This window comes from Podarcis raffonei, chromosome 3, assembly GCF_027172205.1.
Source record: "Podarcis raffonei isolate rPodRaf1 chromosome 3, rPodRaf1.pri, whole genome shotgun sequence".
In the NCBI taxonomy this organism is placed as follows: domain Eukaryota; kingdom Metazoa; phylum Chordata; class Lepidosauria; order Squamata; family Lacertidae; genus Podarcis; species Podarcis raffonei.
Genome location: NC_070604.1, coordinates 5,055,265 through 5,080,463, shown reverse-complemented (window position 1 = coordinate 5,080,463; position 25,199 = coordinate 5,055,265). Strand labels below are relative to the sequence as shown.

Genomic DNA, 25,199 nt, shown 5'->3' with positions numbered 1-25,199 from the left:
CTGCCCTCTGCACAAGCAGGGACAAACCAGGTCGATTCTTGCTGGTGGGTTGTCTCTTGTATGTCTGCATATTGCAGGAGCCAGCGATGGCTGCTTTGTAATTTGGTGGCATGCTGTCTCCACCTATAGAGCTGTGTTTGCTTTATCTCTCCACTGAGGTGTTACTGTTGTGTAGGTTGTTTTCCTTGGGGAGTGTTGTGGATGGTCATGGTTGCTGTGACATGGCTGCCGGTCCAGCCATGGTGCATTCCTATGCTTGTTTGATGTCCCAGACATTTACATGTTCAACTCGTGGGATCATGTTATCGGGACAATGGCTTTCTGTGAGCTTGGTTCGCTGCTGCAGCACACAACCAGAGCATGTGGCAGGTATGGCAGGAAGGACGCAAGCACTTTGTTCTTTTTTCATAGAACCATACAACAGTAGAGTTGGAAGGGACCCCAAGGGTCATCTAGTCGAAGCCAGTACAATGCAGAAATCTGAACTAAAGCATCCATGACAGGTGGCCATCCAACCTCTGCTTAAAAACCTCCACAGAATGAGCGCCCACCACCTCTTGTGGGAGACAGTTCCACTGCTGAATAGCTCTTACTGTCAGAAAGGTCTTCCTGATGTTGAGTCGGAATCTCATTTCATGTAATTTGAATACACTGGTCTGAGTCCTACCCTCTGGAGCAGGAGAAAATAAGCTTGCTCCACCTTCCATGCGGCAGCTCTTGAGATATTTGAAGATGGCTCTCGTATCTCCTCTCAGTTTTCCAGGCTCAACAGACCACCTCCCTCAACCGTTCCTCATAAGGCTTGGTTCAGACCCTTGATCATCTTGGTTGCCCTCCTCTGCACATGTTCCAGCTTGTTAACATCCTTCTTAAAATGTAGCTCTCAAAACTGGACACAGCATTCCAGGTGTGATCTGATCAAGGCACGATAGAGAAGTACTATTGATCTGGACACTATACTTCTGTTGATGCAGCCTAGAATAGTGTTAGCTTTTTTTTTGCCGCTGCATCACACTGTTGACTCATGTTCAGCTTGTGGTCCACCAAGACCCCTAGACTCTTTTCACATGTCCTGCTAGTAAGCCAGGTGTCCCTCATCTTATACTCGTGCCTCTGGATCTTCCTGCCTAAGTGCAGAACCTTACATTTGTCCCTGTTGAAATTCATTTTGTTAGTTTGGGTCCAGTTCTCCCATCTGTTAAGGTCATCGTGAATCTGGATTCTGTCTTCAGTGGCATTAGCTATCCCTTCCAGTTTGGTGTCACCTGTAAATTTGATGACCATCCCCTCAATTCCTTCATCTGTATGGCACTTGTATGGTGAGCACATGAAACTCATTATGTGGACTGTATTATGCTGATATCACCCACTCATGTTGTACTGATAGAACTCCTTTAAAAATAAAAAAGCATGACCCCACAATAAAAAGGTAAAGTGACCCCTGACCATTAGGTCCATTCGCAAACGACTCTGGGCTTGCAACGCTCATCTCACTTTACTGGCCGAGGGAGCCGGCGTTTGTCCACAGACAGCTTCCAGGTCATGTGGCCAGCATGACTAAGCTGCTTCTGGCAAACCATTTACCTTCCCGCCGGAGCGGTACCTATTTATCTACTTGCACTTGACTTGCTTTTGAACTGCTAGGTGGGCAGGAGCTGGAACTGAACAATGGGAGCTCACCCCGTCGTGGCAAGCCCTAGGCTCTGTGGTTTAGACCACAGCGCCACCTGCGTCCGGACCCCACAATATGCCTTCCCTATTTGCCATTCCTCCCCCTTTGGGCAGGCAAGCAATTGCAGAAAAATGGCATGGATCACAAAAATGGAATTGTGGGGGAAAGTTCTCTAGGAGCACTGGAAGAAGAAGAGTTTGGATTTGATATCCCGCTTTATCACTACCCCAAGGTGTCCCACAGCGGCTAACAATCTCCTTTCCCTTCCTCCCCCACAACAAACACTCTGTGAGGTGAGTGGGGCTGAGAGACTTCAGAGAAGTGTGACTGGCCCAAGGTCACCCAGCAGCTGCATGTGGAGGAGCGGGGAAGCAAACCCAGTTCCCCAGATTACGAGTCCACCGCTCTTAACCACTACACCACACTGGAGAGGATCCTGTGCCAGAGATCAAAATTGCACCCCATCTGTATTTGAGACGCGGGGGGAGGGGGGGAGAGTCAAACAAATCTTCCTCACATGTTCCTTGGCCTTATTTTAACCATTTCCCTTTTTCATTCCCAACCCTCCTCATTCAACCTTGGCATTTCATGGCTGCTTTCCTTCCTTGGCGATGGTGTTCCTTCTCTACTGGAAATAAGTACTGGGTAGCAAAGGATCCTCCTCTCTGTGTAAGGGATGCCTAGAGCCAGCCTGACACCCCCAGCCTTTGGTTCCTCTTGCTTCCCACCTCCTGCCCAGTGGAGCCCAGGGAATGTTTTGCTGCTGCCAAGACATGAATGTCCTCTGTCTGATTCCTGCGCAGGCCTGCCTTTTTGTGGTGTACAGCTGGAGGGTTTCTTTCAGAACTTCAGACTGTCCCAAATTCCATCCCTCTAACGAGATTTGGGTAGTTGTGAATGGAGGCTTTCTTTCTCCCCCCCTCCCTCTCCCGCCCCAGGCTCCTTTGGGGGATCCTTCCAAGGTCTTTCTCCCTGTCGCTGCAGGCAGTTCCCCCCTCTGCAACCCTGGCACTTTGCGCAGGAATGCCAGGAATGCCGAACTCCTCCTTCGCCTTTCTGGCTTTCTCTTTCTTCCCTCCCTAGTTTGCAGGCAAGGGGGGGCAGATGAGGGGCACACTTGCAAAACTCTGAGTCTGGGTGGAGTCTGACTGGGGTGCGTGTGTGCGTGCACGTCTGTGGCTCAGTCGAGAGTGTGATTGAGAAGTTGAATTTTTAAAAAAACCAGGAAAAAGCCAAAGCCCAACCAACCTGGTCTCTGCTCCTCAGTGCCACGTTTCACTTTGTGTTAGCAAATTGGAGAAGAGAGACTTCCAGCTGCATTTGCGTTGCCATTCACTTCATTTAACAAGTAGTTTCCAGTACACAGAAACATGGGTGACTTGGTGATGGGGGAACAGGGTGTGTGTGTGTGTGTGTGTGTGTGTGCTGATCTAATTAGTCAGAAATCCCAGCTGGTAGGAATACAAATTCCCAAACTGCTGCTGTTGCCGGCAGGCTACAAGATTTGCAGCCGGGTTCTCACTGAAGATTCCCAGGGACTGATTTCCTGTGAACCAGACAGCTTGTGACTCCTGCTAAATTAGGGCTCCTCTATGTTAAAGGGGGAACATCTGAGTTCCCTTGAGAAAATTTTGCAAGGACAAAGACATGAGAAGGTAACTCCCTGTTGCCTGGAGTTGACCTTTAGTTGCTTGCCGCTAGGTGAAACCTGCCCATTTAAACTTTGAGATGCCTCTCTCTGTGCTGGCTGATAAGTCACGTGAGTTAGCTCAAGGTAAATACTTGACCTCTTCCCGCTCCCCCCTGCTCCTGCCCCCACAAAAACAACTAGAGGAAAACACCTCTCTCAGTAGAATGATCTCAGCTGCAGAATTTTTGAGCTGGAAAACAAGAGCCAGGGTTAGACCCAAGTTCAAGATTCTGTATGTAATAGATTATGGTTAAGAGCAAACGCAAACACCAGTGGCTAATAATAATAATAATAATAATTATTATTATTATTATTATTATTATTTATTATTTATACCCCGCTCATCTGGCTGGGCTTCCCCAGCCACTCTGGGCGGCTTCCAAAAAATATATTAAAATACTGTAATACATCAAACATTAAAAGCTTCCGTAAACAGGGCTGCCTTCAGGTGTCTTCTAAAAGTCTGGTAGTTGTTGTTCTCTTTGACATCTGGTGGGAGGGCGTTCCACAGGGAGGGCGCCACTACCGAGAAGGCCCTCTGCCTTGTTCCCTGTAACTTGGCAAGACAAGAAGCAACTTTAGCTAGAGCCAATGATTTTCATAACACAGTGCATGATTTTGATGCTGCACAGAAGAAGAAAATGGTGGTGTCTCCCCCCCAAAAAATTATTCATTCCTATTTAATCCGGAAGAAAAACATGCTTTCTTCTCATTTGGCACCACTGCACAACGCTAAATACATTGCTGAATAACTGGTCACTTGTGGTTTTCATTGGATGCCTTTTGTCAGCTAACCTGTTTGTGTACTTTCCAGTGGATGCAATTCGTCTGTCCTATCTGTGCTGTTTTCGTTGGACACGGTTTGCCAGCTGTGTGCTTGCAAGGTTGGTGGGCACAGAAATTTGCTCACAAAAACTTGCATTTTTGTTGCTGCCTTAAGAAAAATTCTGTAATTTCATTTGTACAGTGTTAGAGGTGGAGCTGCAAGAAGATGCACTTGCAGGTGCTCTTAGTTTTTGTTAGATGGGGAAACGGGAACAAAATACCCCAGAAACTGAAATCAGAATGCATCAGCGTAGTAAACAAAAAGGAGTTCTTCCACCATTCAGAGCCTTCTGTGGTTCTTGGGATTGAGATTGTTGCATTTGCTGAACATGTTGGATGCTAAAGGCATTGATATGTTGACCTGCGCCATCAGTTGCGTTGGGGGCTTGCCTCATTTTTTAGCTTCTCTGCTTTAAAATAAAACAAAATAAAGTGACTAGTTTTTTTATTTAAAGGTAAAGATAAAGGTACCCCTGCCCGTACGGGCCAGTCTTGCCAGACTCTAGGGTTGTGCGCTCATCTCACTCTATAGGCCGGGAGCCAGCGCTGTCCGCAGACACTTCTGGGTCACGTGGCCAGCGTGACAAGCTGCATCTGGCAAGCCAGAGCAGCACACGGAACGCTGTTTACCTTCCCGCTGGTAAGCGGTCCCTATTTATCTACTTCCACCTGGGGGTGCTTTCGAACTGCTAGGTTGGCAGGCGCTGGGACCGAACGACGGGAGCGCACCCCGCCACGGGGATTCGAACCGCCGACCTTTCGATCGGCAAGCCCTAGGCGCTGAGGCTTTAACCCACAGCGCCGCCTGCGTCCCTTAGTTTTTTTATTTACAAACATACAAAAGCAAAATGAGCAGTCGGTATTATACCCAATGGCTTAATACGAAGCAAAGCTGAAATACTGCATGTGTGTACCTGGGACTAAGCTCCATTGTGTGTGACTTACTTCTGAGTAAACATGTATAGGATTGCCCTGTAAGCCTCCTTTGGCATTCTAGCCAGTGAGTGCAAAGGCACTGGAACCCTTGTGAGAAGCAAGGCTAGGGCACCGGTATATGCAATTTCTCTCCATTGCACGAAAGTGTCAATAATTGCAGTATTTCTCTGTTCAGTCTCTCTTCGCTTGCTTCTCACTTTGATCCAACTGGCAACGACTGCCTTTTTTCCCTGGCTCTCAGGGTGAGCATTGGTTTTCTTGTTCTGCAAAGTAAACTTTTCGGCATATGCCATTTTGCTTTCTGGCTTAAGGGCAAACTGGTGGACCCTCAACCCTTCATTTCACTTGCTTTTTACTTTTTATATTTTACTTATATTTAGCAATATAAATCGCTCAGGTCTTTCTCTTTACCAGTTCCATTATTGAGAACTGGGGTAGGGGTACAAGAAAATTATAGCCTAAATGTCTCCTTCTTTTCTGGTGATCTTCCCCTAAAGTTGCGTAAGAGGAAGGAGTGGAGCAGATGGCAGGCAGTTCTTACTCACGAGAAGCTGTAGCTGCCAAATGCAGTGTGCTTTGAAGGTACAAGGAATCTTTGGCAAGGAGCTGATTGCTCTACATTTGCCTTTCCTGTTTGTGGGAAGCTTTTTAACCTACTAGTTCTCTCTCTCTTGCTTTTTTTCATGCTAGGCTGAATTTGTTTTAAAGCAGAGGTGGCTTACCCGTGGCCTTAGGGAAGCTTTTAATCTTTGATGGATTACTGTATTTTAATATTTTGTTGGAAGCCGCCCAGAGTGGCTGGGGAAGTCCATCCAGATGGGCGGGGTATAAATATATTATTATTATTATTATTATTATTATTATTATTATTATTATTATTATTATATTACAGTGGTACCTCGGGTTAAGTACTTAATTCGTTCCGGAGGTCTGTTCTTAACCTGAAACTGTTCTTAACCTGAAGCACCACTTTAGCCAATGGGGCCTCCAGCTGCTGCCGCGCCGCCGGAGCACGATTTCTGTTCTCATCCTGAAGCAAAGTTCTTAACCTGAAGCACTATTTCTGGGTTAGCGGAGTCTGTAACCTGAAGCGTCTGTAACCTGAAACGTATGTAACCCGAGGTACCACTGTATTATTATTATTATTATTATTATTATTATTCCAGGTGTTGTTGAAAGCTACAGTTCCCATATGCCCCAGGAGTGATGGGAGTTGTAGTTCAGCTACAGTCGTGTCAGGTTGGCAAGAGCTGGGACCGAGCAACAGGAGCTCACCCCATCGTGGGGATTGTTTTGAAGAGTAATCTGTAGTTATTTTTTGCCATCTACTTGATGTTTCACTAGGGGAGTAGTGTTGGGGGTTTTTTTGTCACCAACAAAGGACATTATCACATAAGGTGGCCTAAAAAGTATTTTTATTTGAAATAAAAGAAATGCCATAGGATGCAGCATCTATTTCTCAGTTTCTGGTTGTCTCCGCTTCAGTTCTGAGCTACCTTAGACTTGGGTGGCAGTGGCTGTGTGATGCTGGAGCAGTTATGGACCTTCTGAACTGCACCAGGCATGTTCCTCTCACTTCACAGTCCATTGCAATCCATATTTTCATGCTGTTTTGGTCTGTTTGGACTGAAATCAGCATTTCTGCAGCTTATGGCCTTGTGCTGGAGCTTATAGAAGGCTTTCATGAGTTGAGGGTAGGCTTGGTATCCTCTGGATGATGGAGGGCTATAGAAAGGAAATGGCTGAATCCTGATTCACAATAGCTTGTTTCCTCCCAGGAAGGCTTTTTCCTTTTTCCAGGCACTTCTGTCAGTCTCTGGAAACTCTGGTTTTTTTTAACCCTTTCATCGGCGTTTGTGTTGGCCTGAAATGAGGATCTCTGCTCGGTCTTGGCCAGGGACTTTCAAAACGTTTTTCAGCCTCTCTGAAGCAAAGGCATGGAACGGTGCTGGTTACTCTGCAGCCCCCACAAAGTGTTTCTGAAGTACAGCTCCCATCAGCATGATCCTGCATACTCAGAGGTCAAGGGGTTGTAGTTCAGCAATATCTGGGGGCCAGAGATTAAGTCACCCCTGCAGTAAAATTATGAGCCTCTCCAGACTTCAACATTTGTTGTTGTTGTTGTTGTTTAGTCGTTTAGTCGTGTCCGACTCTTCGTGACCCCATGGACCAGAGCACGCCAGGCACCTCTGTCCTCCACTACCTCCCGCAGTTTGGTCAAACTCATGCTGGTAACCTCGAAAACACTATCCAACCATCTCATCCTCTGTCGTCCCCTTCTCCTTGTGCCCTCCATCTTTCCCAGCATCAGTGTCTTCTCCAGGGAGTCTTCTCTTCTCATGAGGTGGCCAAAGTATTGGAGCCTCAGCTTCACGATCTGTCCTTCCAGTGAGCACTCAGGGCTGATTTCCTTAAGAATGGATGCGTTTGATCTTCTTGCAGTCCATGGGACTCTCAAGAGTCTTCTCCAGCACCATAATTCAAAAGCATCAATTCTTCGGCGATCAGCCTTCTTTATGGTCCAGCTCTCACTTCCATACATCACTACTGGGAAAACCATGGCTTTAACTATACGGACCTTTGTTGTCAAGGTGACGTCTCTACTTCTCAAGATGCTATCTAGGCCTGTCATTGCCCTTCTCCCAAGAAGCAGGCGTCTTTTAATTTCGTGGCTGCTGTCACCATCTGCAGTGATCATGGAGCCCAAGAAAGTAAAATCTCTTACTGCCTCCATTTCTTCCCCTTCTATTTGCGAGGAGGTGATGGGACCAGTGGCCATGATCTTCATTTTTTTGATGTTGAGCTTCAGACCATATTTTGCGCTCTCCTCTTTCACCCTCATTAAAAGGTTCTTTAATTCCTCCTTACTTTCTGCCATCAAGGTTGTGTCATCTGCATATCTGAGGTTGTTGATATTTCTTCCGGCAATCTTAATTCCAGCTTGGGATTCATCCAGCCCAGCCTTTCGCATGATGTATTCTGCATATAAATTAAATAAGCAGGGAGATAAAATACAGCCTTGTCGTACTCCTTTCCCAATTTTGAACCAATCAGTTGTTCCATATCCAGTTCTAACTGTAGCTTCTTGTCCCACATAGATATTTCTCAGGAGACAGATGAGGTGATCAGGCACTCCCATTTCTTTAAGAACTTGGCATAGTTTGCTGTGGTCGACACAGTCGAAGGCTTTTGCATAGTCAATGAAGCAGAAGTAGATGTCTTTCTGGAACTCTCTAGCTTTCTCCATAATCCAGCGCATGTTTGCAATTTGGTCTCTGGTTCCTCTGCCTCTTCTAAATCCAGCTTGCACTTCTGGGAGTTCTCAATCCACATACTGCTTGAGCCTTCCTTGTAGAATTTTAAGCATAACCTTGCTAGAGTGTGAAATGAGTGCAATTGTGCGGTAGTTGGAACATTCTTTGGCACTGCCCTTCTTTGGGATTGGGATGTAGACTGATCTTCTCCAATCTTCTGGCCACTGCAGAGTTTTCCAAATTTGCTGGCATATTGAGTGTAGCACCTTAACAGCATCATCTTTTAAAATTTTAAATAGTTCAGCTGGAATACCATCACTTCCACTGGCCTTGTTATTTGCAGTGCTTTCTAAGGCCCATTTGACTTCACTTTCCAGGATGTCTGGCTCAAGGTCAGCAACGTAAAGCAAGAATTTGGTTGATTATGGCAGAACCTAAACGCTGCTGCTTTGGTCTAGCTTAAGGCTCTGGCATATGGAAACTACAGCACTGTGCCAGGGCTAATTGCTCTTTCAGTGTTAGAAACTCAGATATACAGTGGTACCTCGGGTTACAGATGCTTCAGGTTACAGAATCTTCAGGTTACAGACTCCGCTAACCCAGAAGTAGTACCTTGGGTTAAGAACTTTACCTCAGGATGAGAACAGAAATCGCACGCTGGTGGTGTGGTGGCAGCAGGAGGCCCCATTAGCTAAAGTGGTACTTCAGGTTAAGAACAGTTTCAGGTTAAGAACGGACCTCCAGAACTAATTAAGTTCTTAACCCGAGGTACCACTGTATAAGCTAATTGCCAAATGGCTTCTTCAAGCTAGGTTGCGGTCACCTCAACAGAATGTCTAGGCGCCAATCCACCCCCCAAATGAGATGATGATGATGGTGATGATTTCATTTCTATACCGCTTTGTATTTTAAAGAAAAAAATCTCAAAGCAGTTTGACAGCACATTCAACCACCAAATATACAAGCTTTTCTGCTTACATGTTTCAGAAACCTGGAGGCGCCAGCCAAAGGGAGATGTCCGTTGCCAGAGATCTGGCATCCAGAGATCTCCACGTGGTCACAATTAGACCAGCGCGAGTCAGAAAACGCACCTGACTCCTGGGGAATTTCTGATACTGCATTCAGGTGCACACATTCCACACGGCATATTCCAATTCCCCCAGTAACAAAACATTGCTGTTTTGAAAGCTGGGCAAATGTAATAACCTGCAAAGGAGCAGGTGTGGGTAGGATCCAGAGGAAACAAAGGACGTTGTCCACCTTGCTGCTTTGGAAAGGCGCTCAATGAGGACCAGACTACAGTGGTACCTCGGGTTAAGAACTTAATTCGTTCCGGAGGTCCGTTCTTAACCTGAAACTGTTCTTAACCTGAAGCACCACTTTAGCTAATGGGGCCTCCTGCTGCTGCCGCGCCGCCGGAGCACGATTTCTGTTCTTATCCTGAAGCAAAGTTCTTAACCTGAAGCACTATTTCTGGGTTAGCGGAGTCTGTAACCTGAAGTGTATGTAACCAGAAGCGTATGTAACCCGAGGTACCACTGTACTGTTCTAGTACAGTGGACACTCAGGTTGTGAACATGATCAGTGCGGGAGGCACGTTCGCAGCCTGTAGTGTTTGCAACCCACAGCACCGCGTCTGCGCACGTGCGGGTTGCTATTTGGCGCTTATGCGCAAAGCACTATTAGCGCTTCTGCACACGCATGACCACCGAAACTTGGAAGTAACCCGTTCCGGTTTTGGCGCGTCTGTAACCTGAAAGACCGCAACCTGAAGTGTCTGTAACCTGAGGTATGACTGTACTTTTCAGTCACTACTAGCAACAATGGCTATGTTCTGCCGCCGCTACCAAGGCAGGATGCCTCAAATGCCAGTCGCTGGGAATCTCAGGTGGGCAGAATTGTGGTTGCGCTCATTTCCCGCTTGCGGGTTCCCCACAGACACCTGGGTGGTCTCTGTGAGAACAGGATGCTGGAGTAGATGGGCCACTTTGGGCCTGATCCAGCAAGCTCTTTTCATGTTCTTAAGTTTTCCTTTGGAGACGTGTTGGGCTGCGTGGAAGAAAAAGTTAACGTGTAATTAAAGGCAATGAGAATTTAGGTTATTAGCAGTGGTGTGAGTTTTCTGGAAAATTTCCAGTGCTTTAAAAACTGACTGATGTAACACACTTGGCTAACATTTAGCAAACAAAACTGAAGTATGTCATGTTCTACATGCTAAACACATACCTTGAAAGGTTTCCCAATAACCTAAAAGTATTTGAAATAATATTTAGGATTAAAAAATGAACAAAGCTTACATAAATGTGGCTTAAATGTTATTTTCCAACAGAATAAAATAATTACTAGGATATTATTTTTCTTTGAATAATTGTGCACATTTTGATACGTGAGTGTGCTAAAATGAAATGTAAAGCACTTAAATGGATGCATGTTTCCTTAGGATGACCTTGAAAAATTTTTTCACAAGATATGATATCTTTTTGGAATGCTACTAATTTATTTTAGGAAAATTCATTTTTTTAGATGGAATTTTGTTGTAAAAATATAGGAATATAACAACTACTGAAAATTTTCTACCAAAAATTTTCTGCCCTACATCACAGGTTGTGGGAGATTGATAAGAGTGGGGCATATTCCTTTGCCCCATTTTGAAGTATCCGTATTTCACAGTTGGCTGAGTGCAGCTGTGGGTCTGTTTCTCATGTCTTATGTAGTTGGAAATGAGTATAGTTTTAATTTTGGAAGTGAAAAATTAGGCATGAGCGATTTAACAGTTGTGTAAAAAGAACCTGCTTTCCTAATTGCTCACTGGTAACATTCTCCACTTCTTCTTTCTATTGTTATCTAGCTTAGTCTATAATTTCAAACACATTTAGTAGGAAGTAAAGTCCCAATTAATTGAAATGCATACTTGCTCAGGATCTGTGATGTGAGTGGCAGTTGCGCCTCCTTCAAGCAGGGTCCTAAAGATTCCCGTGAGAGGCTGATGGCGGTGCGTCCCCGGAAAGATCTGCAGTCACAGCAGAGCAGAGAAAGGAGCCTAGAGATGCAGGACAAGGCGGCTGTTCAGAATATGGCATCTCTGCTGTTGTCTTCCATACGGATAGCTCAGCAGAGATCACGGTGGGGTTTCCACTGGCCTCACACAACTTGTGGGTGTGCCTGACTTCTTAAAGACCTCTGTCTTGAAGCAAAGGGGCCACACTTTCCAGTCAACATCCCGTAGCAAGAGAGTGGGACCTCCTTGCACTCTTTCTCCCTACCTTGGTTTCACCCATAAGCAGCCTATTATTTCATTTGAATCATAGAATCATAGAGTTGGAAGAGACCACAAGGGCCATCGAGTCCAACCCCCTGCCAAGCAGGAAACACCATCAGAGCACTCCTGACATATGGTTGTCAAGCCTCTGCTTAAAGACCTCCAAAGAAGGAGACTCCACCACACTCCTTGGCAGCAAATTCCACTGTCGAACAGCTCTTACTGTCAGGAAGTTCTTCCTAATGTTTAGGTGGAATCTTCTTTCTTGTAGCTTGGATCCATTGCTCCGTGTCCGCTTCTCTGGAGCAGCAGAAAACAACCTTTCTCCCTCCTCTATGTGACATCCTTTTATATATTTGAACATGGCTATCATATCACCCCTTAACCTCCTCTTCTCCAGGCTAAACATGCCCAGCTCCCTTAGCCGTTCCTCATAAGGCATCGTTTCCAGGCCTTTGACCATTTTGGTTGCCCTCCTCTGGACACGTTCCAGTTTGTCAGTGTCCTTCTTGAACTGTGGTGCCCAGAACTGGACACAGTACTCCAGGTGAGGTCTGACCAGAGCAGAATACAGTGGCACTATTACTTCCCTTGATCTAGATTTGGAAAGGGACCCTGAGGGGAAACAGCTTCCTCTTAGAGCAGCTCACACTTTGCTTATGGGTCTTGCTTCCAAGTAAAGTATGCCTAGGTTTAACCCATTTTGGTTTTTTTGCTCCTTCTCAAATTGGTTAAGGCCGCTGAGGAATAGGAAAAATTAACCTTCTGCCCAAAAGCATTACAGAGATAATTCAGGGTTCTCTCTCTCTCTTCCCTCCGCCCCCCCCCTCTCTGTTTGCATTTCCTTTCTGTTGAATCATTTATTTTGATCCGGTGACTAACAGCATGTGGAAACCCAACATTTCCTTACTGGTACTGTCACAAGTCATGTTCTCCCAAGTCGAGCCTATGAGGTCTGCTCAATATAGGAGCTCCTATTTCTAGAGCACGTTGAGGTCAACCCGCCCAAAAGGCCGTGTGATCTTCAAAGAGTGTCCGTAGTTCTATGTGGAGTCCAGGATAAGGACCTAGTGACCCATTCATTGCAGGAGGCGTTGCCAGCAGCTCCCAAAGGTCCATTTTTAAACCCTCCCCGAATAGAGAACAAACATAAGACAGACAAACAAACAAATAGCAGAATAAAATACATTCCTGGATGGTTTCACATACAGTTACTAGGCTTATTTTGGGTATAAGGAATTGGAATTAAGGGTGAGCTAGCTATGGATTCTAATAAATATAAATTATCGGTATACGCTCTCCAAGTTAACGGTATTTGTATTTTTTTTAAAAAAAGATATTTATTAAAATTTTACAAAATGAAAAAAGAAAAATACAAAATAAAAATAGTTAAAAAACAATTCCATCTTTCCAACACTTATCTTTCATTTGCTTGTTTCCCGGACCTCCTCACACCTCCCTTTTTTGTATTCCAGTTCAATTTATTAGTTCAGCAAATCCTTTCCCTCTTTGTTTATCCTAGTCTTTAATCTTAAAATATTGTAACCTTAAATTTTTACCTGTTAAGAGGTAAAGGTAAAGGTACCCCTGCCCGTACGGGCCAGTCTTGACAGACTCTAGGGTTGTGCGCCCATCTCACTCAAGAGGCCGGGGGCCAGCGCTGTCCGGAGACACTTCCGGGTCACGTGGCCAGCGTGACAAAGCTGCATCTGGCGAGCCAGAGCCGCACACGGAACACCGTTTACCTTCCCGCTAGTAAGCGGTCCCTATTTACCTACTTGCACCCGGGGGTGCTTTCAAACTTCTAGGTTGGCAGGCGCTGGGACCGAACAACGGGAGCGCACCCCGCCACGGGGATTCGAACCGCCGACCTTTCGATCGGCAAGCCCTAGGCGCTGAGGCTTTTACCCACAGCGCCACCCGCTGTTAATAATTACCTGTTAATAATCCATTTTTTCATATTCCTTATATCGTTATAGCTAAAAACCACTTAACTTTTTATCCAACATCATTCTAACATTCATTAATTTTACAATATTTCTGTAGATAGTCTTTAAATTTCTTCCAATCTTCTTCCACCAACTCTTCTCCCTGGTCTCGGATTCTGCCGGTCATTTCTGCCAGTTCCATATAGTCCATCACCTTCATCTGCCATTCTTCCAGGGTGGGTAGATCTTGTGTCTTCCAATACTTTGCAATAAGTATTCTTGCTGCTGTCGTGGCATACATAAAAAAGTTCTATCCTTCCTTGGCACCAATTGGCCTACGATGCCCAGGAGAAAGGCCTCTGGTTTCTTCAAGAAGGTATATTTAAATACCTTTTTCATTTCATTATATATCATCTCCCAGAAAGCCTTAATCCTTGGCCAGGTGAAAGAATGTACCTTCAGTTTCTTTACATTTCCAACACTTATTATCGGGCAGATGATAGATTTTTGCAAGCTTGACTGCAAGTTAACGGTATTTGTAGGTCCTCTCACATTGCAGGCAGCCTGCTGTTATTCTCACAAGGAAGATCTTCCCCGGAGCCCTAAGGGGGTGTCCTCTTTGGGCTCCACAGAAGTTCTTATGAGCTGGAGGCACAGCAGTGTGCTCCCCATTTAGGCCCATTTCACTTATGTGCACAGGGGGCCGGAATGTAACCCCCACGTAAGTGGGGAGTACTTGCTTCTGCAGCTATAGCATTAGAATACTAAAGGTACCCCTGCCCATACGGGCCAGTCTTGCCAGACTCTAGGGTTGTGCGCTCATCTCACTCTATAGGCCGGGGGCCAGCGCTGTCCGGAGACACTTCCGGGTCACGTGGCCAGCGTGACAAGCTGCATCTGGCGAGCCAGCGCAGCACATGGAACGCCGTTTACCTTCCTGCTGGTAAGCGGTCCCTATTTATCTACTTGCACCCGGGGGAGCTTTCGAACTGCTAGGTTGGCAGGCGCTGGGACTGAACGATGGGAGCACACCCCGCCGCGGGGATTCGAACCGCCGACCATGTGATCGGCAAGTCCTAGGCACTGAGGTTTTACCCACAGCGCCACCCGCGTCCCTATTAGAATACTAGTCCAACTCAAAAATATCTAATGCCCTGTTTTTATGAGAAATACTTGGGAGGTGAATTGCAACTACTGGTGACTGACTTCAGTGCTCTGATTCCTAGGGCATGTTTTTAAGAATTGGTTGGTGAGTCTGGGAGGTCACTAGAAGTCTTGAATGTCTCACTATTGATATTTCTTAAATTCTTCCGTTTGGATATGCCCATGGTTTACTCTGTGGATAAGTGTGCCTTTTCCCACAGGTGCTTCTTGCATCTAGCATTCAAAAAGGGATCCTCCTTCATCTTCTTTTAAATGTAGGAGCAAATGGGGTGGTAGACTTATAATCTGGTGGTACCGAATTATTTGGTGAGTGCAAATGGCTCTGGTGGAAAGAAGTACAAACATCTGAGGAATTGAACCCTGAACTATGATGGGAAAGGGAAATGTCTGGGTTTGTTGACTTTGAGAGTGACCTGAATGAATCGAGGAGCAAACAAACGAACGTTGACAAGGGCAAATTTAAAATATGCCTTGTGGGGATGTAAAAATACTAAACTTACAGCTGTGATACAGGCACAGGGCGTCCTTATCCACACATTTGACCAGCAGCCTTTTCAGCTGTTGTGTTCTTCAGGTTTTCTTGGGCTGTTTGTTTGTTTCCCTGGCAGAATCCATAGCATGACAGTATCCTTTCTTTATTGCAATGTCTGGATCTGGGTAAGGGATCATATCACTGACCTTGCAAGCAGCTGTTCCGAATTCTCCTGGTTTTGAAAAGTCTGTTGCATATACCTGCATATACCTGTTATCTGAAGAAGTGTGCATGCACACGAAAGCTCATACCAATAACTAACTTAGTTGGACTCTAAGGTGCTACTGGAAGGAATTTTTTTTTTTTTTTAGTTTACTTTAATTATTTTATTCTGTATATCCCAGGAACACATTCACTATTGAAATTCAGCCACCTTTTGAGTGTGAGGCTAGTAGTTGTCTGAATTCCTTGCAGCATGCCTGTCACCTCATAGTAAAGATATTTGCCTAGTATTGCCAGGATAACTGCTCCCCCCCCCTAAAATTGGCATGAATTTTAAATGCCCCTGCAAATGAGGTTAAATTATCTGTTAAGATAGGACCCCACTCTGTTCACATGTGTTAAAGAAATAATAGCTCTAGCTCACTTTTATGTCTTCATTTTTAAAAAAAAATGGGAAGCTTAGAACAGCTTTCATTGTTTTATTGTGTATACTTGTATCATTTCTTTAAAGGTGAATTATGGGTGAAGTATTTGAGATGAAGCAGTGAGAGCTGTAGACTGAAAAATGGTTGCAGTGATAGTTAAACTTTGACCCCCCCCCATTTTATATACAACTGTAAATCTTAATGGCAGTGGGGGAGTTGATGCATAAGAGAGATATTACAATAAATTACACTCATAACAGTTTTCTATATGTGTAATAGAGAAATATTTAAATCTATAGCATCATTCTGTGGATACCTCTTGCATTTTGATCATCTCGTTTCATTGCAGATACTGACCTGGGTTGCACAACATAGTTAGCTGAGTGATGAGTGTCTTCAAACTGTCAGGATGGTATCCCACACAAGCCTATTCAGAATAGTCCCATTATATGACTAACATAGGTTCATTAATTTCAGTGGGTCTACCCTGAGCAGGACTTAGTTGGCTACAGCCCAATGTACCGTATTTTTCGCTCTATAACACGCACCTGACCATAACACACACATCGTTTTTAGAGGAGGAAAACAAGGGAAAAAACATTCTGAATGAAACAGTGGATGTATCATTTTTGTGCTTCATGCTGTGGCCACAGACATGTGATCTGATGGTGAATTTGGGGTGACCCAATGCAAAAATCCTGAGAATCCCTGTGGATCCATGCTTTGTAACCACGTTTTTGCACCATTGCAGCCCCAGGCAACAGTGGGTGCGTGATTTTTGGGGGGCAGGCTGTAGCCGTGGACATGCTATGTGCTCTGATGGTGAATTTGGGCTGACCCAATGCAAAGATCCTGAGGATCCCTGTGGATCCATGCTTTGTAACCACATTTTAAGTGGGGAGGGAAGGAAAAACGCAGAAGGGACAAGGAGCACGAGAGGGGTGTGCAGAGAAGCAGCTGGCTAAGAATGTAGGAGAGGGGTATAACGGGAGGGAGGAAAGGAAGGCAAAAGTTTCCCCCCACCTACCCACCCAAGCCAGCCAGGTCACGCCCTCCCTCCCTCTCTCTCTCTCTCTCTCTCTCTCTCTCTCTCCCACCTGCATGTTTTCAGCAGCACTGGAGCACAGAGAGGAATTAGAAGGAACGACACTCTGCTTTCCCCTCTGCTTGCCTGGAGGGGAGGGGCTTTCCCTGCTCTTTGTTCCGTTTGAGCAAACACAGCAAGGAAACAGAGGAGGGTGGGCAGCAAGACCCTGAGGCAGAATGCAGGAAAGAAGCCGCTTCCTCTTTTCAGGTTTCCCTTCTCCGAGACGCGCGATTTGATTTTTGCCTGATTTTTTTTGCCTCCACTTGCGCCAGTCGGCTCCAGGGACCACACATTCGCTCAATAACATGCACAGACATTTCCCCTTCCTTTTTAGGAGAAAAAATCTGTGTGTTATAGAGGGAAAAATACGGTATTTGACAGGATTCAGGGGTGTCCTGGAACTGACCAGTTAACGTGGTTACAAGCCTGCAGGACTTTTTGTGGTTTGGAAAGCGACAAGGCAATGAATGTACTGAAATGTGGGGTGAAGAAAGGATTTCTAGGAAGATGTGTTAACATCCCCACAGGCAAATTAGGAGGAATGCAGAAGGGATACTCTTTGTCATACATGTATTTAGACAATAGTAGTATTTATATACAGGGATGCGGGTGGTGCTGTGGGTTAAGTCACTGAGCTTAGGGCTTGCCGATCAGAAGGTCGGTGGTTCGAATCCCCGCGACGGCGTGAGCTCCCGTTGCTCGGTCCCAGCTCCTGCGAACCTAGCAGTTCAAAAGCACGTCAAAGTGCAAGTAGATAAATAGATACCACTGCAGCAGGAAGGTAAACGGTGTTTCCGTGCGCTGCTCTGGTTCGCCAGAAACGGCTTAGTCATGCTGGCCACATGACCCGGAAGCTGTACGCCGGCTCCCTCGGCCAATAAAGCGAGATGAGCGCCGCAACCCCAGAGTCGGCCACGACTGGACCTAATGGCCAGGGGTCCCTTTACCTAGTATTTATATACAGTATCTGCATAATAATGTATGGAAATGTAACTGATCATATTTACTGTTTTCTTTTATTTTTTCTTACTGTATTTTTGCACTTTTTTCTCCCCCTTCTTTTCTTTGTTCTTTCATCACTTTATTTTCTATAACTTTATTGTCTATAACTGAAATTCTCTCCCTCTCCCTCTCTCTCTCTCTCTCTCTCTCTCTCTCTCTCACACACACACACACACACAAACTCAGAGCTTGCAACAAAATCGTAAGAAATACCAATAAAGAACAGGCATAGTTTAACCACTGTGTGAGCAATAAAATCAGGATTAATTACGAATAAGCAGGTGGCCTGCAGAAGCCGTACAGTTCCTGGAGGCTGCTTTGGGTTTTTTTAATGTATCTATGTGGGGTTGTGTTTCTTTGGGGTCTTCTGGTTGTGTCATGGGCTTTGAATTGCCTTTGGCAAGAAAAAGCAACCAATAAATCTTCTTCTTCTTCTTCTTCTTCTTCTTCTTCTTCTTCTTCTTCTTCTTCTTCTTCTTCTTCTTCTTCCCTGGTAAAAGAGACAGAAAGAAAACACACAACTCAGTGATAAGGAGATACTGTATTTTAGGACCTCTTCTTGAAAATGCTGGTAGACTGGGAGGGTGTAGAAGACCCCAAAGTCAATAAAATTGTGTTTCAGTTGATCTGTGCTTGCAAGTGCAGAATATCTTGTGGGCTTCGTGACCAGTGTAGAAGAGGACAGTATTTCACTTTAGTGGTAAAATTAGCTATTGATCAGGTTCTGTTCAGTTCAGCAGTCTGCACCAGGAGAACCCTATCCCTGCATATTGCCTCCCTAGTTCTGTGCCCTGTTTGCTGTGACTGCAGTTGCAAGACCAAAATTTTGCCTGGTCTGCTGCTACCTCCCCCATCTCTCCCTGCCAGATCAAGAAAGTGATCCATGTCTAGCTGTTGCAAGTTCTGCTTTCTAGTAATGTAGCTGTTTACTACCCTTCCCTTCCCAACAGACACACACACAACTGCTATAGGCTTCAGTCTCCTGGTTGTTATTATTATTATTATTTGTTCTTGCCTGTGTAATTCTTTCCCAGTGGGTGACTCATTGATTTTGTTTGTATCGGGCCCAGTTCCAGCTGCTGCAGTCCCTTCTCCAAGACGGGCTGCTCTTTATTGCAACGTCCGCAGCAGGAAAGCAAACTCCTCCTCCGTTCTGCAAATGAACTTCAGTTAAAGTCCCTCTTCCGCTCTCAATTCTAAGCCTGTGCCTTTCCGACGCCCATCTGCACCCCTTGGCTGCTGAAGGCTGTGCTCTCTTCTGTTTCAACATTTTTAGCTATATTTCATCCAGAGTGCATACTTGACATAATGGGTATACAATGAGGAACCGACGGCTAATACTTGCCTTCATTTTTTCCGCTTGATGCTTCCTAGCTACAAACTCCTTATTTATCTTGGCTCTGCTTGACTAACTTCCTTCTTTATATCCTTGCTAGCCTCTATGCCTCAACCCACACTTGGATTGCCGTCTGCCTCTTCTGATGTTTATCCTCAGGGACCTGGAAATCTTGGGGGAGTTTGTCCCCTCTTCTTCGCTTGGGAATGAATTGGATGCTCTACAGTTTTCAACAGGGCCTTTTGCCTCCTCCACAGCTGCATAGCAGGCAGTAATTTTCTAGGACAGTCTTCCCCCATCATGCAATGACCAGACAACCTTGAGCTGCTGATTTTTTTAGCTGCCACACAGCTGTTAAAAACACAGCAGTCCTACCCTTGCAGGAGGGCTTTACTGGTTCCCTGGTTTTTCTTCAGCTTCAAGCACTTAAGCCTGGCTTGGGGAAAAGGAGACCAGTGGCAAACACTCTTCTTTAGAGATCAGGTGGAGGAAGAATTATCCTACCTGGAGGAAATTCTGGCACATACAGATTCAGTCATTCACCCAAAAAAAGGCATAGAAAGTCAAGCTCAGGCAGCAGCACCAACTGTATCCTGGAAGCAGGAAGCACATCTGCAACAGTGGTAGCCAACCTTGTGCCCTCGAGGTGCTTTGGGCCACAATGTCCACCAGCCCTGTCTGTTGGCCAGGTGAGCTGGGGCTAATCGCAGCTGCAGTCCAAAAGTTATGGCAGGCGCCAAGTTGGTTTCCCATGCTTCTGTAGTCTTGCATATTTGTGTTCACTTGCAGGAAAAGTGAATTTAACTTCTCGCTTCTCAAAATAATTTGCAGTGGAGTCCTTCCTGTCGAGGATGTTGGAGCAGTAGGACAGGGTTATCACTCGCATTCTGGGACCCACAAGATGCCTGCGGCAAAAAGATTTCCATTTGGACTTCCATACAAACTAATAGAGCAACTTACTTTGTCTTTACAGGTCACAGCCAAGACTGCCTTCTTGTTCATCTTACCTCAGTATAACGTCAGTGTGCCTACAGCAGGTAAGGCAGCCTATGCATACCTTGGTAGCACTCTGGTGGTATTCAACCCTGCAAGCTATGAGCCCTGGATTTCCCATTAGCTAGGTTTGTGTCACCACCATGACAGTCCAGCTTCCTTGTGATTATATCGCCTGTGGGCCTTGCTCTCCCTCCATTTGCCCCATAGATGGGCAGGGTATAAATAATAAAATTATTATTATTATAACCGCATGGTGAGGGAATCTGTGGCCCTCCACAGGGGGCATGAAAGCACCCCCTACCACCCCTGCTTGATTGCCTCACCCCAGAAATGCCCTGCATGTTGGGAATGGGTTGTCACATAAAAGGAGACGGAGGAATGCTCATTTTATGTCCCCTTTCCCCATCCAGCCCCAAGTTCATCCAGCTCTCAGGCCAGATGTTTAACTTTTTCTGGAAAAGTGAGGGACTTCTCCCCCCCCAAACCTTTCCCACCCCATTGTCAACATGTCGTCATAAAGGTTTCAGTGTGTTCGGTTTATTTATTTTTTATTAGATGGTTTCCAACCTCCTCCTATGAATATCAGAGCAGTCAGCAGTAACATGGGGGACAGGAGGCGGGTGGGTGTGGAGGATTCCCTGGTCCTGAATGGGGTAACTGTGCCCCTGAAGGACCAGGTGCGCAGCCTGGGAGTCATTCTGGACTCACAGCTGTCCATGGGGGCGCAGGTCAGTTCTGTGTCCAGGGCAGCTGTCTGCCAGCTCCACCTGGGATGCAGGCTGAGACCCTACCTGCCCGCAGACTGTCTCGCCAGAGTGGTGCATGCTCTAGTTATCTCTCGCTTGGACTACTGCAATGCGCTCTATGTGGGGCTACCTTTGAAGGTACTACAACTAAACCAGAATGCAGCAGCTAGACTGGTGACTGGGAGCAGCCACCGAGACCACATAACACCGGTCTTGAAAGACCTACACTTGCTCCCAGTACATTTCCGAGCACAATTCAAAGTGTTGGTGCCGACCTTTAAAGCCCTAAACGGCCTCGGTCCTGTGTACCTGAAGGAGCGTCTCCACCCCCATCGTTCTGCCTGGACACTGAGGTCCAGCGCCGAGGGCCTTCTGGCGGTTCCCTCACTGCAAGAAGCCAAATTACAGGGAACCAGGCAGAGGGCCTTCTCGGTAGTGGCACCCGCCCTGTGGAACACCCTCCCACCAGATGTCAAAGAGAAAAATAACTACCAAACTTTTAGAAGACATCTGAAGGCAGCCCTGTTTAGGGAAGCTTTTAATGTTTAATATTTTAGTGTTTTGTTGGAAACTCAGCCAGATGAGCGGGGTATAAATATATTATTATTATTATTATTATTATTATTATTATTATTATTATTATTATTATTGTGTCTAAGGCTAGACTACACAGTAGGGGAACATGCCAAGCTCTCTGCAGTTTTCATTTTGGTGAAGCAGCTCTGCATGGGTGAGACTGAAAGCAGAGGAGCTGTTTACGTGGAAGGCTGAACAACCCCTTTCGTTAGCCTATCAATTCTCCACTCCAGGTTGTTCCCCCCTGGCCCTGCTTTTGTGGGGTTTCAAAATTTGTGTGTATGTTTGTGCCATAGGAAAACCTACTGGGGTGCTGATATGGAGCAGGGAAACAGATGGACTGAAGAAAGGGTTAAGCATTCTTTCCTCTCGGCCACAGTCCCCTCCCCGGAAGCTGCTTTCTAGAGAAAAGCCACCATTAGGCTTCTAACGTGTGTTTGCACAAAACATGCAGCAACTCCTTGTAGAAAATGAGAATGATGTCTGTGCTTCCAGGACACGTCACGTGAAATGCCGCAGTTTTAAACAATGTACAGTTGATGAGAACCATAAGCTTAAAACCACAAGACGAAGCAAAATGGCAAGAGCAGCAAAACGGGAGTGCAGCAGTACAACCCCAGGGGAAGCTTCTGCTCCCACAAATGGCCACCTGGGGCATTGCCCTTCTCAGGTCCTCCTGGCACCCTTCCACCTCCTCGCCTGCGCTATGGCAAGCCTGCCCAGCTCTTTGCCCCAGGAGGTGAGGGAAAGTGGGTGCAGGCAGGTGGGGGCGAGAGGCAAGAGGTCCCACAGTTCTCTGCACCACTTGGAGACTTAAGGGGCCGCGCTCATTATCCAAGGGAAGAAAAAAAAAGAGAGAGAAATATTTCACTAAAAAGGCCCTCTTTGAACTTAGAGCAGCATCGCTTTCAGTTCTGCTGCCCTGCCTCTGTGTTCATAAAGCACTTCCAAACGGAGGTGCTCCCTCAGGCCTTCCTTCTGCAGCTGTGGAAATACCCAGCTTGAGTCACCCACTTCACGATGTGTCTCGCTGCTGCTGGGGTCTTTGGCACGTGCCCTGAACCACAGCTCTTCAAGAAAAAGAGTGTGGGCTGGCTCTGGATGCTTTAGGTCTGACTCACTTGACAACCGGAGCCTCATATTCAAATGATCCGCGTGCTGATGCAAAGAGCTAGATTAGCAACCCTGGAGACTCAGGGTTTCTGTCTGTCTATGCATTGAGATTGTACAGTCTGCTCTGCTGGGGCAGCGCAGTATAAACTTAGCTGCCCGTGTTACCAATTTAATATCTCCAGGCTGGTGACAGTAATTCTGAGAAGAGATGGGTCTCAATGGAGGCTTCCTTTGAAATGCAAACAACAGACTCAGGAGGTAGTAAAAGTTGAATTTTCTCACCACCACCTGCTCAGACTTCCCCATGGCTACTATTTGCGTAACAAAAAAGTGCACATTAATCTAGGGTCCTCAGTTGCTTGTGCAGGGGCTACCGGGTTCAGGTAATTATCCCTGGTTTGTAATGTTAACACCCTGCAATAAAGAACCAAGGTACTCTGGGGGCTCCAAAGGCACTTCCCACTTTTACCTTAGGATGGGTAAAGGGACCCCCGACCATTAGGTCCAGTTGTGGCCGACTTTGGGGTTGCGGCACTCATCTCGCTTTACTGGCCGAGGGAGCCGGCGTACAGCTTCCGGGTCATGTTGCCAGCATGACTAAGCCGCTTCTGGCGAACCAGAGCAGCACACGGAAACGCCGTTTACCTTCCCACCGGAGCGGTACCTATTTATCTACTTGCACTTTGATGTCCTTTTGAACTGCTAGGTTGGCAGGAGCAGGGACCAAGCAACGGGAGCTCACTCCATCGCGGGGATTCGAACCGCCGACCTTCTGATCGGCAAGTCCTAGGCTCTGTGGTTTAACCCACAGCACCACCCACGTCCCTTAGGATACCAGACTACAAAATGTGCATACCTCATGCCTGTTGTGAATGGGTTGGGGCACACCTTTAAATCACTACTCTTCAAGGTGCAAGGCACAAATGTGGAGGTAACTTGGAAACAAGGGCGATCTTGAGTGGGATGCTGGAGGGCTTTGTCCTAGACCCACTGCTAGGACATTTTTACAGCTGACATGTTGAGAGGATGTTTGTCACATGTACAAAAAGCTGGAAGGGGTAGCTAACATCATAGAAGATGGAGTCAACAGATTAGAGTCAATCTTGACAGATTGGAGAACTGGGCCAAAACAAACAAGATGAATTTTAACAGGGAGAAATGTAAAGTATTGCACTTGGGCAAAAAAAATGAGAGGCGCAAATACAAGATGGGTGACACCTGGCTTGAGAGCAGTACATGTGAAAAGGATCTAGGAGTCTTGGTGGACCACAAACTTGACATGAGCCAACAGTGTGACGCGGCAGCTAAAAAAGCCAATGCAATTCTGGGCTGCATCAATAGGAGTATAGCATCTAGATCAAGGGAAGTAATAGTGCCACTGTATTCTGCTCTGGTCAGACCTCACCTGGAGTACTGTGTCCAGTTCTGGGCACTACAGTTCAAGAAGGACACTGACAAACTGGAACGTGTCCAGAGGAGGGCAACCAAAATGGTCAAAGGCCTGGAAACGATGCCTTATGAGGAACGGCTAAGGGAGCTGGGCATGTTTAGCCTGGAGAAAAGGAGGTTAAGGGGTGATATGATAGCCATGTTCAAATATATAAAAGGATGTCACATAGAGGAGGGAGAAAGGTTGTTTTCTGCTGCTCCAGAGAAGCGGACACGGAGCAATGGATCCAAACTACAAGAAAGAAGATTCCACCTAAACATTAGGAAGAACTTCCTGACAGTAAGAGCTGTTGGACAGTGGAATTTGCTGCCAAGGAGTGTGGTGGAGTCTCCTTCTTTGGAGGTCTTTAAGCAGAGGCTTGACAACCATATGTCAGGAGTGCTCTGATGGTGTTTCCTGCTTGGCAGGGGGTTGGACTCAATGGCCCTTGTGGTCTCTTCCAACTCTACGATTCTATGATTCTAACAGTTAAAGCGCTCTTGACAGACTAGAACATTGGGATGCAGCCAGCCTTAAACGTGAGTCAGCAGAGCAACAGGGCAGCCAATGAGGCTAATGCATTTCTAGACTCCATCATCAGAAGTCCTGTGTTCAGGTCATGAATAGGCATTGGGTCCTGTCTGTTTTCCTTTGGACATTCCTCTTCTGAGACACTCCAAAATGATCCCTCCAAACTGGGAGAATGGGCAGTAAAATGGCAAAAGCAATTCAATGTAAGCACGTTCAAAGTGAGGCACACTGGGCCAAAAACAATTCTAGTTTCACATACATGCTCATGGGGTGACAACCAGGTACGAGAGTTTAGGGTCATAGCTGCTAGCTTCTCAAAGATGTCGACCCAGAGTGTGGCAGCTGTGAAAAGGGCAAATTCTGTGCTAGGGATCATTAGGAAAGGGGTTTTAAAAATACCCAATATGATAACAGCTTCATGCAAATCCATGGCGTGAGCTCACTTGGAATGCTGTGTGCAGGTCTAGTTGTCTCACCTCAAAGAGGATCCTGCAGAACTGGAAGAGGTCAAGAAAAGAGCAACCAAAATGACGAAG

General features: G+C 46.1%; 1 protein-coding gene and 1 long non-coding RNA gene across 2 annotated transcripts in view; one reads left to right on the top strand and one right to left on the bottom strand.

Annotated features, from left to right (window-relative positions):
* The window catches only part of TRAM2 (translocation associated membrane protein 2), a 46,634-nt gene that overhangs the window by 2,310 nt on the left and 19,125 nt on the right, over window positions 1-25,199 (top strand). Inside the window, exon 2 of the mRNA XM_053380424.1 lies at window positions 20,246-20,309. Within this exon, the coding sequence (XP_053236399.1) occupies window positions 20,246-20,309 (64 nt within the window). The remainder of the gene's footprint in view (window positions 1-20,245; window positions 20,310-25,199) is intronic.
* Window positions 12,968-13,995, bottom strand: LOC128409903 (uncharacterized). The gene is made up of 2 exons (XR_008329337.1): window positions 13,574-13,995; window positions 12,968-13,195 (listed from the first exon to the last, which is right to left on the bottom strand). It is a non-coding gene; the product is annotated as an uncharacterized LOC128409903 (long non-coding RNA).